General features: G+C 45.2%; 1 protein-coding gene across 2 annotated transcripts; it reads right to left on the bottom strand.

The window, feature by feature from the left end:
- Positions 1 to 127: 127 nt before the first annotated feature.
- Positions 128 to 13052, bottom strand: TNFRSF1A (TNF receptor superfamily member 1A). Of its 2 annotated transcripts, none has more exons than NM_001030779.2 (10): positions 12906 to 13052; positions 6758 to 6959; positions 6335 to 6463; positions 5875 to 6018; positions 4212 to 4293; positions 3826 to 3893; positions 3480 to 3602; positions 3101 to 3138; positions 2228 to 2384; positions 128 to 1731 (listed from the first exon to the last, which is right to left on the bottom strand). In NM_001030779.2, exons 1-10 carry the CDS (start codon positions 12942 to 12944, stop codon positions 1430 to 1432), a joined length of 1284 nt encoding a protein of 427 aa, NP_001025950.1. In that variant the 5' UTR covers positions 12945 to 13052; the 3' UTR covers positions 128 to 1429. The 2 variants fall into 2 exon arrangements, with proteins under 2 accessions (NP_001025950.1, XP_046795729.1); XM_046939773.1 differs by lacking the exon at positions 12906 to 13052 and adding an exon at positions 8050 to 12608.
- Between the last annotated feature and the right edge of the window lie 190 nt (positions 13053 to 13242).

Genomic DNA, 13242 nt, shown 5'->3' with positions numbered 1-13242 from the left:
CCAGAGCAACATCCCAACTCGTGTACAGCCCACCCTTTCCGCTTCTGGAAGTCATTCTCCACAGTCTGCCCCCACCCACAGCCAAAGAAGTGAAGCTGATGTGGACAAAAGCAGAATGGAGGCAGAGTCAAAAATACGAATTTTAATTTGGAGTACTTAGTGTATTTACAGTAGAAGGGTTCTCTCTAGTCAAGGGACAACAGATTTTTTTAAAAATCCACATTCACAAATATGTGGACCTGCACCTGATGCAGGCTAATTGCTTTTTGCTACTTCTGCTGCACTCAGGCCAACAGCCATGAGAAAATGCTGGTGTGAGCTTGTAGATGGAATCAGATGTCTCTTACACCCAAGTAGCACTTACACAATGGAGTCCAGAAAGTAGTGTGAAGTTATCCAACAGCTGCTAAAAAATGTCTCATATATATGTACATATATGCAGTCCCATTTGCAGCCAGGATTCAATGATTCAGTGAATCATTCAGGGAGAGACAGGCAAGCAGGCACAAGCCTACCAACCTGTGTGCAAGCACAGATCTGCAGGGACACTCACTGCCAGGTACAAAGGTACCTCCTCACCCACACAGACACGTGCATTCTTTTCCACTCCGCACTAGGACAAACATACAGGCACGTGTTTTGTTAATGCTGTCTTTACATGGTTTCTACACACAAAAGAAACTTGAGAAAAAGCACCAACCCTTTCATCTGACCCGCCGGCTCAGAATCCTTATTCCTCTTGAACCAGAGGGAAACGGAAGCGTGGAAAGGATAACGCCCTGCTGTTTCTCTCTAAGCAACCCCTTCTGAATCTCTGCAATTTCTGCCATAGTAAGAGGGCTGAAGGTGCAGCACTTTGATAACTAGCTGATACCGAAAGGGAGCAATCCTCTCCTGCTCCCAGAAGTAACGTGCCAGCTGTGGGCATGTCCTCTCACAACTTCCCTTGAGTCAGATTTCGCAATGAAATGGCTGCAATGTGAGCCAGTTTAAGTATCTGATATTGCAGAAAAATAGATCTGCAAAAAGTGAGCAAGAATTTTAGCATTTGGACAGCCAGTTCAACCAAGTCACCCTACCAGTTAGCCTGTCACATGGTGAGCGAAGCGCCTGCTTCAGCAACAACTTGTCTGCAGAGTAGCTGAGCTCTCACGTCACTCTGAGCTCCTGCTCTCATCTTGATCAAAGTCCACAGATCACTTCCTTCATGAGGTGCTTTCCCTCTTTGGGAAAGGAGTTGTTGCAGAGGTCTCTCTTGGCTTAAAAGGAGTTGAACTAACACGGTGGTTGCAAAGCAAACCTCCAGCATACTCTGCTGCTGTTTCCAACAGCCCATTTAAGGAGGGTTAGAAAGACAGGAAGGAATGGGAAAAGGAAGACAAGAAATGGAGTTACGATCCTCTCTCAGCAGTCAGAGCAAGGGAAAAGATCAACGATGGCTGTGGAAACTGCAAGGTTGATGAGAGTTCTGGTTTAGCAAAGCCTCTTGAATAGCTTCACTGCAGCCACTCAGCTCCATTTGGTTAAGAACGCAGCTGATGTGCTCCACAGTTGCAGCATGGCCCATCTGCAGTTTCCAGAGGCTGACCATTTCATACTGGGCATCTCGTAAATGTCGATGCTCCATCTCAATTCGCTCTAGATCATTCTCAGTCAGACCCAGGCGCCTCACAAACTCTTTCCACCGAGATGGCGGTACATGATCCACCACAGTGTAGAGAATAGCAGGGTCTGAAAGAAGAGAAGAAATAAACTGTGAGATTGAGGGTTCTCCAGCCTCAAGGGGAACACGTCTTGGGACTGTGCATTGCCCCCTCCTGTTCAGGTCTTCTGTAGATCCACGTGATGCCCAGACTCACTCTTAACCCTCAAAAAACAATGTGATATTTCCATATGCATTTATAAGGTTACGAGCAGACTTAAACACACAAGCTTAGGGCCTTGCTGCCACATTTCTGTTAAAAAAAAAAAAAGGGGGCATTAAGACTTGCACTATGGCAGCATATAAGACAATCCATTTTGCTGGTTGCAAAAATGGGCAACCAGGAAGAGTTGTGTTGATGTTTATCTATGAGCATCCTATGTATGCTCATAGATGCTGGTCAGGCTTCTTTGTGCTGTGCCGTGCGTGAAGTATGCATGCACACCTGGTAAGATCTCATCCATCCTCCCAGCCATATCTGCATAATCAGATATCCGTAGGGAGGGATACCGGAGTTACACTTACTGTCTGGAAGCTGCCTCTTCCTGGCAGCTCTGACACAGTCTGGTAGCTCATGTGAACTTTGTAGCAGAGGAACAGATGGTGGTGTTGCATTCACTAGCAATTCTTTTTCTTTCTGGATCTCGGGAAGGACAGTAATTGCACTCCCTTTTACCTCAGCCTGAAAGAGACAATGTCTTAGTTCAGAATCACCCACTGTAGCACAGTTCTCCTCTTGCAAGGAATCATCAGCTTTATAAAAGAAAATGTAGCAAAGATAGGTGGGAAGCAGATGCTGAAGTTTGAATTTTTCCTGTATCTCGTTTAAGCAGGAGGCATCAAAAGACTATTCCACAAGGAATTTCATTTTTCTTTTGACATCAAGAAAATAGTAGCCTCGAAGACAGCCTGAAATCCCAACTCACTGCCATTCTAGAAGTTCCACAGGCCACCTCCCTCACCAACCCTCTTTGTAACGCTGTGGAAACCCTACCTTGACTATTGCTCTTAATTGCTGATCAATAATGCACCTGAGGAAACACTGTAAAGCTGGACTGAAAGGCTTATGGGTTGAAGTTCTGAAGTGAAATAAAATTATCTAAATTTTCTCATCTTGGAATACATAAGGAGACTATGGGATTAAGGATGAGCTGTCTGAAAAAACAATGCATCCAGAAAGAAAAGAACACAAAGCCGGGAGTTTGAAAAGCATCTCCTAGCAAAAAGGAAGTAAAATTTTAACGGTTCCACCCGCTACAATGAAAGACTTTTGAATTAAACAGCTTATTTGAAAACATAAGGCCTGAAAACAGCTCATGGGGAACAATGTTACTCTGGATCCCAGGTTAACATGGTTGAAAGAGGAAGGGAAACTCTTAGAATCATCATTTTGCTCACCTCAGATACCGACTCCTTGCTTGTCTGTGGCAAAGATACTTGAATGAAAAAGAAAGAAAACGAAAATTAGTTTCACTTCCTCTCTTCCCAGAGAAAACAGGAAAGCAGCTATTCACAATCCTGACCTCAAAAGGTTTTTATAGCAAACTCTCATCTGCCAGAAATGAGCTCACGTGCACTTCCAGTCACAGCACAGAAGCAGAGTTGCAGGAAGTGCACCAACAAGCCTGGCTGTTGAGTTTTCATGTTCCCTCTGGCCTTATATCAGAGCAGAGTAATGTATCCCACTGTTTTCCTCACACACATGCGCATGCATACATTCACACAGCTGAGCGATGTCTATCACAATTAGTATCACAGCATATACTGCTATACTCACCACACGAGTAGAAAGAAGAGGCTATCCCATTTTTCTGAACCAGCTTCACTGCTTTATTTACAACGTAGATGACACAGATAACTACAAATATCGCCACAATGATGCCAAGAACGAGGTTCCCATCTGGACAAAAAAGAGAAGGCAAATGAGTGAGAGACTGAGAAAGCAACAGGTAAGTACTTAAGTACTTGAGAAAGAAGAGCAAGGGAGCACGTGCAAACGGTAATGAGAAAAAGAATAATGATTTGAAACAGTAGAGAAAGCAAGGGGTTGACAGATAACATCAGGAAAAGAAAAGTTTGCACTGAAAAGATTCCATTGTCCCCGAGGTTCCCCCAGTACGCACTCAGCTCAGATGAATTCGGTGAGGTAGTCACTGGGCTACTGCATTGCAAGCACTCTTCTCCAACGCAGCTGAAGGAGTAAATCAGAGATGTGAGCATGCAAGAAATGCAACACCAGACTTTTGCAACAATCCTAGAACAAGTCCAGAGGAGCCTGCAAAGCACAGCAATGCAGTGTGCCTACTGACTGTGGTCCTCAGTGGTTCTCCACAATGCCTACACGGAGAGGACTGGAATGGAAGACAATACTAATTGCCCCAGAAAGCCAGAATCTTGTAAAATCAAGATGGACAGAACCTTGAAAAAATTCCCTCGCCTCGTGGAACTTAAGTCAGCTCTCTCTCCTATTCAACAGACAGTCACACAGAGAAAAAGAAGAAAAGCCCACCTGTTGCAGTGTTTGCAAACGTTATTAAGCGTCATGAAGAACATAGGCTTACACCTGCAAACTGCATCACTGTTCTTTGAACCTGCAGAGAAAAGAAGAAACTCTTGCCAAAATCTGGACAACGAAGAAACCAAAAGGGGAAAAATTCATCCCAAGACAGGTGGGAGATTATTCCTCTTTGAGCCTGAAGAACTGTTACTGGAGAAAGGAAAGAAGATTCGGTTTACTTGGGGCTGGGGGGGAAGTAAATAATAATAAAGGTGAGGGCATCACTGTTCTGGTAGGTCAGACACCTCTGTAGAGGTTGGGAAAGGGGAAAGAAAAAAAAAATACTGCATCTGAGATGGGTCTGATGGATAAGAATAGTTTCAGTGCAGAATGGGGAAAGTCACTCCAGTTCAAGTGTGACAGGAAGGGGAAATTACATTAGGCAAAAATGAGGAAGAAGTGGTCTCTGAGCAGCTGGGACTGCTGAGGAAGTCAGTCCAGGGCAGGGAGAAATCACTTCAAGCCATGGGACACACATATTCACACTTGTGATTTGCTGTTCTGAGAGAGTAAAGGGTGACAAATTGAAGAGCTATTGCTTTTAGGCAAGCCACAGCACAGATGCTGAAATTAAAAAGAGCAGGCAACAGTAGTGAAGGAAGGACAAAATTAAAAGAAGAGAGGTAAAAAGACACTAGAATAAGTGGCATACATTCTGTTACATGTGAGAGATGGGACGAAGATCAGACGAGGGGAAGAAGTCACTCAAGGACAGTGTATCATGATGACCCTTGAGAGCAGGTGTAAGCATAAGAATTGTAATAGAGTTCACTAAACACCACAGGGAATGCATTTAACAAGGAGACAGAAAAAAATCACACTGAAGGGGACAGGAGAAGCAGAATTTATGAGGAAGAGGGGATTGCTTTAGGACAGCAAGGTAAGGAGCGTTTAAGGGACATGAGCAGAATTAGACTTCAGGACAAACTGGAGGGTGGCAAACAGAATGGTGTTAACATCTCTGATCCCCCACTGGAAAGGAAATAGCTTGGCATAACTAACACGGCTAGTTTTTTCAGACATCTGCACCATCTCCACATCACAGCGATGGTGATGAAATGCCAGTGGGTATACTGAAGTATTACATTAAGACGCTGCACGATATACTGTGATGGTTCAGCATCCGACTGACAAGCAGTTCAGCTGGACACTGAGAACAGGGGCATTTTCAGCCTTTATACTGACAGTGCGTAGAGCAGTTAGAAAAGGACATGCAATGAGCATAAGGAGAAATATCCAGGAAAAGGTTAAAAAAAAAAAAAAAAAGGAAAGCAAGTAGGAAATTTGCATTCAAACATAAAGATCTTACTTCAGTACATGCAAGGACAGCAGAGCTACTGAAATTAAGTAGCAAATATATCACGATAGCCAACACAAGAAAACATACAATTGAGGTAGAACCTGTGACAGAAAACAGGGATTATTACCAAGGCAGGCAAAAACCTCACAGGTCTTCCTCAGAAAAGCGGGCAAGCAAAACAGAGACATCCCAAAGCTAAAATCACTTACGGGCAAGCTGCTGCAGCATGTTAGAAAGCAAGGAAAGGGATGCTAACGTCTATCTTAATAGCATCTGCCAATAGATATATCTGTACCATACCCACGCTATACTCACAGTTGGTAATAATTCCATTAGCACACGAGCTGCAGTTCTTACACTGGAAGAAATCAGCCTCGCCAAACTGATATTGATTCTTCCGACAGCCACACACAGTATCCTGCTTTTGGGTGCATGGGGTCTTTTCTATCTGCTGCAATTCTGAGGAAAGGAATGAAAAGTGACTGTACCATCCCTACCTTCAGCTGAGACCACTGTTATGACAACAGGTGTTATTAGCCCTTAATCTACCCACAGGGGAAAAAAAAAAAACAAGCAACAAAGGCTGCAAACAGCATCTCAGACTGTAGTAATTTTGCAAATCTTATCCCTGCTGTCTCTGGATCCCTTCCCCTACACTGTCCCCTGTACCCACTCAGCCACTTTTTTTCCAGGCTTGCTCACTCATCTTGCCATCCCCTCCAGACTCTCACCTACTACTACCACCCATTTTCCTCAGGGTCCAAGGATAACTCACCTGTACGGCACCGTGTACACTGGAAGCATTTTTCCATGATGTTGTCAACAGCTGTGAATGTGCCATTAGGACAGGGAAGACAGACAGGGGCCTGGCCAGACCATTCACAGTCTTTTAACTTGTAGGTACCTGCAACAAAAACAGCTTAAGAGAGATCTGACAGGAAGCTACACGTGTTGTCTTGGGGAGGATTGGAGTCACTGAATCCTCAAAGAAACCCTGGAGTCGACAGGGAAAGGACTGAGCATGCTTCTTCTCACTAGCACGGAGGAGACTGACAGTCCAAGAGAAAAGACAGGGAGAAAGAATTCCTATCAAGGAAAGGGAGCACTGATGTAGCTATAGGACAAGATAGTTTGAGAGCACGGGACAAGGGAACGCAACTGAGGTGAAGAGTAATGCACTTATTCTACTGTACTGTACCTGCATGGCACCTCATGCAGCAGTGGGTCCCTTTGGGATGTAGGTATTGTCCAAGTTGACACTGCACCTGCCTCTTTTCTCTCCTCAAGCGGTTAAAGGGATCTCTTCCATCCAAAGTTGCCCGACGGAGCTGCAGCATATATGGCACTGGAGCGATTCCTACTGATTCCTCCACCAGCACACAGACAAATGTTAGGATAACCTGCAAACAGGGAAAGAGAGGAAAACAAAGGAAAACGTTAGAGAATCTCTTGTCTCCTGGCAGACTGCACAGCTGACTTCAGCAGTGTTCAGTATTAGAGGCAGCCATGCCTGTCACCTCTATTATTAATACGAGCTAGCTGTATACTGAGCAAATATTTTTGGTGATGTACAACATGTAGATGGAATGCCTTGAAGATGCTGCAGCTTGCAGGAAAATTACTCAACAGTAAAGGAATGTTTTCATTAAGGAAAAGAGCAAGTCAATCTAGAAACAGTTCCAGAGAGAAGAATGCATCCAGTACTTGCAGGACAACTGAATAAGTAAACCAGATGGCGAGTCTGGAATAAAAAGGCACGGGATGATATCACAGTAGGCAAAGCACAGAAAAGCTTCCACATTTTTTTCTGAGTAGGCCAGCCCTACAGAAGTGAGAAAGTTATGCTTTCGACTTCTCCCCAGCAAACACATTTTTCATTTTAAACTGACACTGTTAGCAGTCAGTCAGAGCAGTCTGCCACAAAGCTCTGGACTTTTTCTTTTTTACTCCTTTAAGATTTACTTGCTATTCTTAATTTTGAAGATGACCGTTATCAAGAATTTTAACAATAAAATCATTATATTATAATATAATTTAATTAGAATCACTTTATAAGTGATTATATTATTTATTTTAACAATAAAAATATTATGATTGCCTTGACTGCAGTATGACGTGTGCGTGTATGCACTGGAAGGAACAGCAGAGCAAAGAGTTAAAAGAACAGCTTGAATTGGTAAAGAAGGACACCATTCCCAGCAGCAGAATTGAGAAATGTGCTGTTTGTGTCACGGCCAAAAGATCTGCTGCATCCTGCTAGGACCACAGAACAGATGACTCATCAGCCAAAGACCCTGCACATGAGAACGTAGGCAGACTCAGCACAACACATGAACAAGTCCTTAGTCTGCAGGCCCAACAGCAAAAACAGACCCTGGACACGTATGCCAAGCACGCATTCAGACGAGCAAAAATTAAACAACATCACAATGAAAAGGAATACCATCTTTCCTGCCCACACAATTTCACACTCAGCTTCATTATACTAACCTCTCTACGCTGCATCGCAGTGTGTTCCCAGCTTTCATTTTTGAAATCAGTAAGGTGCCTTGCTGCACAGGCACGACTACAGAGCTCTCTTTTGGCCTTTGGCTTTTTTTTTCTTTTTTTTTTTTTTGGCTAGGAGAGCTGCAGCAAAAGAAGAGCAAACCAGTAAGGGTAAACCGCAACACTGATACCAGTTCTGTGGTTGCAATCTTCAGAGAGGATATGCAAAAAGAGATGGCTCTGACAGCCCCACGCTACCCTGTTTCTCTCCCAGAATTGAAGCCTTGGAGAAGAAGGTTAACACGTTTAAAACCTTAAGAAGGGTAGGGCTTGGCAACTCTGACAAAGCAATAACTCAGTTTTTTTCCAAGAATTTCAGAGCTCTTTGTCATACAACAGACATATTCAATATACCGGCTGCTAAAATGGTAACAAGTTAAAAAAATAAAAATAAAATAAAATAAAAAAATCACACATTTAAATAGCTATCATTTCAGGCTTGATTAGCTGACCACAGGATAAATGCAAACATTCCAAAATTAAGTAAGAAACAATATTTGTTCCAGCAGCTGACAGCCTCACAAGATCGACCGTCTGCAGGGAAATGGGTAAAAGATTACTCACACAGATGGTCTGATAGTAACAATAAAAACTGACCCTTTGGCCAGTGATGCATCTTCCAACAAGGGAATATATACAGCTAGTCCAAAAGTCAAACAACCCAGTAATATAAACAACAGAAGGAAGCATCAAAGATCAAGCCAAAAACAGATGCAAGATTGGACAGATACATCTTCAGAAAGGAAAGGAAAACAGGAAAGGTGTTTGCAATCATTCTGATTAAGTGAAAGCATGTCAATGGGTGTAATCAAACCAGAATCAGCACATTCATTATTACTGATCGAAATCTGAGGATCAGGGTGTCAGACCACAGATGACTCACAACCAATGAATCAGCCCTTTAAAAAACATAAAAGGAAAAAAAAAAAAAACCCACCACCATCTTAAGCAACTCCCAGACCATTCACCAGTTACACTTGTTTACACCCACCATAAACTTAATAGAGTTCAAGAAACACATGAAATTATCAAGGAAGGAAGCCTCAAGTCTAGGTAACAGGTCACCAAGACTGAGCTTACAGGTCCTGTACAACTGAAATGAGTGATTTTCCACTGCTGGACATATAACTCTGTGCTCCCATCTCACTCGCCAGGAGAACAAACAAGTGCCCCAAAACCCAGCACTGCTCAGAAAAATGGGCAGCCTGGATTACTGAAGCTGAATGATAACTCAAACCACCAAACCACATTGTGCACACCGGTGATTCATGGTTTTAGCTAGTGGGGACTGCCCAGGAAAAACGAGTCAGCAGAAACTCAAGGCTTCACTTCTGAAACTGATGCAGAAATAAACAAAATACTGCAGGTGAAAACATGCACAGCTTCCTCAAACCATTCAGCTCCTCCAGGTGACAGCCACAAATGCACACTCATCACCTGGGAGGCAATCCTAGCTCCTTTTCAGGCCTTCCAAGCAACTGGCTGACAGCTCCAGTTGATACAACAGTGAGTCATATAAATTAGCAGGTCTGGGAGTTGGGAAAAAAAAAAAAGAGTGAGGAGACTCCAAAGAAATCAGGGTGCAGGCATTACCCTTCTTACGTGATTGCCTCAGCCATTACCAAAAGCTCTTTCTTTGAGGTTTTTAGTTTGATGTACAAAGACGCATGGGAAACCAGCACTTCTCCTTTAAGCACTGAGAAACGTATATTAAAGCAACATTTACAGGAAGCTTTTCTCACTGCTCACCAAAACCTGGAAAGGTCACAAGGAGGATGTATTAGCTATTATTATACATAATCCTCTGTTTTATGAAGATCAAAGGGTGGAATGCTGCATTTTGGGCCTTGTCTAAAACCAGGAGGCTGTGCCTGCATCCTGAGCGCACACACACTACCACCACCCAGCAGTCTGACCCTGAGGGTGCAGCCACACACCTCAAATCAGAGCACTGTCTCAACAGGGGCTTCCCCCTTCACACTTCCCTTCCCAGGGCTTTAATTTTGAGAGAGCAGCTGCTAAGCTGGGCAGCTGCCCTGGAGCCTTACTCAGGTCCCTGTATCACTGACTCACTAGGTGGACTTTTTTTTTTTAGGAGTCAAGTAATTGCCCACATGCCGAATCCAATTCCTTAGAACTGACAACCTCTCTTTAACAGAAAAATGTAGTGATGTGGCTTTGAGATCCTCTTTCTGTTCCCAGGTTCACGAGGCTGGATTTCCAGGCACGCCAAGGAAGCACAGGGACAAGGCCAAGACCATAGCACAGAATATCCTGCACTGTCCCAAATAAAAGCAAAGCCACCTTGGGATGACCAAAGACATGGATATGAAGGAGGTGTATGACAATATTGTTTTTACCTCAAATGATAAGGCTAGTTCAAAGAAAACCTGTAACTTAAAAAATAAAGCCATCCAAACTGGCAATACTGATTGCTTGTGACAACTGAAACTACCATGTAATGCAGATTGGCACAGGCCCAGGTAACAGCACGCTTCATTTGGCTGGAAGTTGACAGTCATCAGAAATAGAAATTAAAATTGCGTTAATAAGCAAATACAAATGGAAAGAACTTGGATGGACAAAGCAATCAGAAATCAAAGCAGATGCTACGAATTCTTAGGAAGGGACTTAAGAACAAAACAGAATGTGCTGTTACATACAAATCCATTAGGACCCTGTGCTTGGAATCCTGACTATTGGGCTGGTCCCCAGTCCTAAGAACGTGAGTTAACCCAGAAATGACAATGGTCAGAGCTACAGAACAGCTGCTACAAGAAAAATGATTAAAAAAACACTACACTGTAAAAGAGGCAGCTGAGAAGTAGGTCCCAAAGTCACGAACACCACGGAGAAGATGAAACAGGATGGCTATTCTCTGTTTCTTCCAAAGGAAAAACTAACGGGTCTTGCAAGAAACATACAAGTGACAGGTTCCAAACACAGAGAAGTACTTTGTAGGCCAACACCCAGCCGAGGAATGGGGCTCCCCACCATAAATATGCCCAGACTCCAAAAGCGATGACCACATCCATCAGCAGGAGAAACATACAAAGGGCTCCTAGGACAAAGACACCATTCTGACTTGCGAATTTCTAGAGTCACAGATCCCTGGAAGCTGGGAAACTTCTATTTTCCAGTATTCCATGCTTGCCCTGGACTGAAACCTCAACAGACACTTGCTGCTGTTCACCACTGCGAACAAGATACGGGGCGCAACACCTCTGATAACAAACATGGCAGCTGAGTTTACAGCTCTTGTGAAAAGAGGCTTCCAGATTCAAGACCTTTACCTCCAAAAACAACTGCTGTCAGAAGCACACTTCTAGCTGTTTTGTCACTTTTCCTCATAAAACCAAACCAACTTTATATATATGTATGTATGTATTTATATATAAACACTAGCCTCAGTGAAAGGAGCTGCCATTTTTTTCCACTGCACAAGTTGTGGGAATACATGGTGAAAACACAGAGGATGAGGAAATGAGGTTAAGAACGTGAAGAAAGAGAATGCATGCTAACAAATTGCAGTCGATTTTTAAGAATCAGAGACAACAGGATCAGAAAAACAGAATGGAGGAAAAACAGTAAGAAAGGCCATGAGGATGAATGCAGAAGGGAAAATAAGTGGTTGATAAAAGGACAACAGAGTGGGAATTGTAACACTGATGAAAATGGTATGATTTTATGTAAAAGGCTTAAACTATGTGTAATGAGCACGTGGTGTAATTAAGAAGTTGACTTTGACCAAATGTAAGTAGGAGGGAAAAAATTCCCTGAAAAAGAAAAGTAGCCCTACTAAGGAGCACTCTTCCTCCACCACACCGTTTAACTGAGGACAAGGTAACATTAAGGAGTTTGATGCCTTTTGTGCATTTTGTTGCTAACGACATCAATAATATTACATATACCTTGCCAGCACAGCTTGTAACCTGCTTCCCAAAGCTTCCACGAGCAGAAGCAGAATTGGAAGAAGGCAGGTTTGAGCTGGGCAATCACAGCTGTGTGATGGCATGCCAACAACTCGCCGGCACTGCGAACGTAAAGCAGTCACACGCAGGCGTTTGGCACTGAAAGACTCGGGTTTTCAGGGATAAGTGGCTTGAGCTTGCAGATTCTACACCAGAACTCAGGTGATTTTATTTCTTTCTTTATTTGTTTTTAAGGCAAGAAGCTGAAGGACAGACAGACAGTTTGAGAAAGACTCAGAAATTGGATCCAGGAGAGCCAAGAAGGAAATTAACCAGCTAAATCGCTTTGTAATGCCCCCCTCCCCCCCAGCTGCAGGGGTCGGGCACAGCCGCCGCTCTCTCTGCACACGGCGGCACAGCAGACGGCAGCAGCGCCCACAGGTACCGGTGCTGCCTGACCGCGGAGCTCCACCAGCGCCCCGGGGCAGCGACAGCCTCGCGAGCTGGAGCGGCCCGCGGTGCCTCGGGAGTTAACGGGCTCTGGGAAGCCGTCACGCGTTCCTGTAAATCCAGCGCTATGTTCCCTGACTCAAGGATAAATCCCGGAAACGCCGCAGCCCTGCCTCCGCCGGGACCGACCTCCCGGCCGGCGCTCCCCGCTCCCCTCAGCGGGAGAAAATGGCCGCTGCGGGGCGCTGCTGCGAGGTGCCGCCGCGGGGGGACACGAGCCCCCGGTGTGCGGCAGTAGGCTACGAACCGAATCCCCGGAGCGACCCCGCAGCGGAGGGCTCACCCGGCTGCGAATCCGGGACCGGCGGCCCTCAGCTCGCCCCCTCCGAGCCGCTGCGCGAGCTCGGGGTGCGGCGGAGCCCCCTCTGAGTGACTTACCGTCCCCAGCGAGCTGCGGGGCAGCGCCAGTCCGCGCATGGCTCCGCGCCCCGCTACGTCCCCATAGCGGGGTCCCGGCGCGCAGAGAAGCCAGCGACGCAGCCCAACCCCGACCGGAGCGGCGCGGAGCGAAACCAACTCGTCTCCAACTTCCTGCCAGAGGCAGCAGCAATAACAGCAGCTAGGCGGCAGGAAAGAGGGCGGCGAGACACCTCGCTCCCCGCCCGCCCCCGCGCAGGACGGGCGCGGAGCCGAAGGCAGCTGCCGTGTGCCGGGGCGGCGCCGCTTCCAGCCCGGGGCGCGAAGAACGAAGGCTTCACCACACGCTGAGCGCAGA

The sequence above is a fragment of the Gallus gallus genome, chromosome 1, assembly GCF_016699485.2.
Source record: "Gallus gallus isolate bGalGal1 chromosome 1, bGalGal1.mat.broiler.GRCg7b, whole genome shotgun sequence".
Taxonomy (NCBI): Eukaryota; Metazoa; Chordata; class Aves; order Galliformes; family Phasianidae; genus Gallus; species Gallus gallus.
Note: the sequence above shows the minus strand (reverse complement) of the source record. Positions and strands in the feature narration are given on the sequence as shown.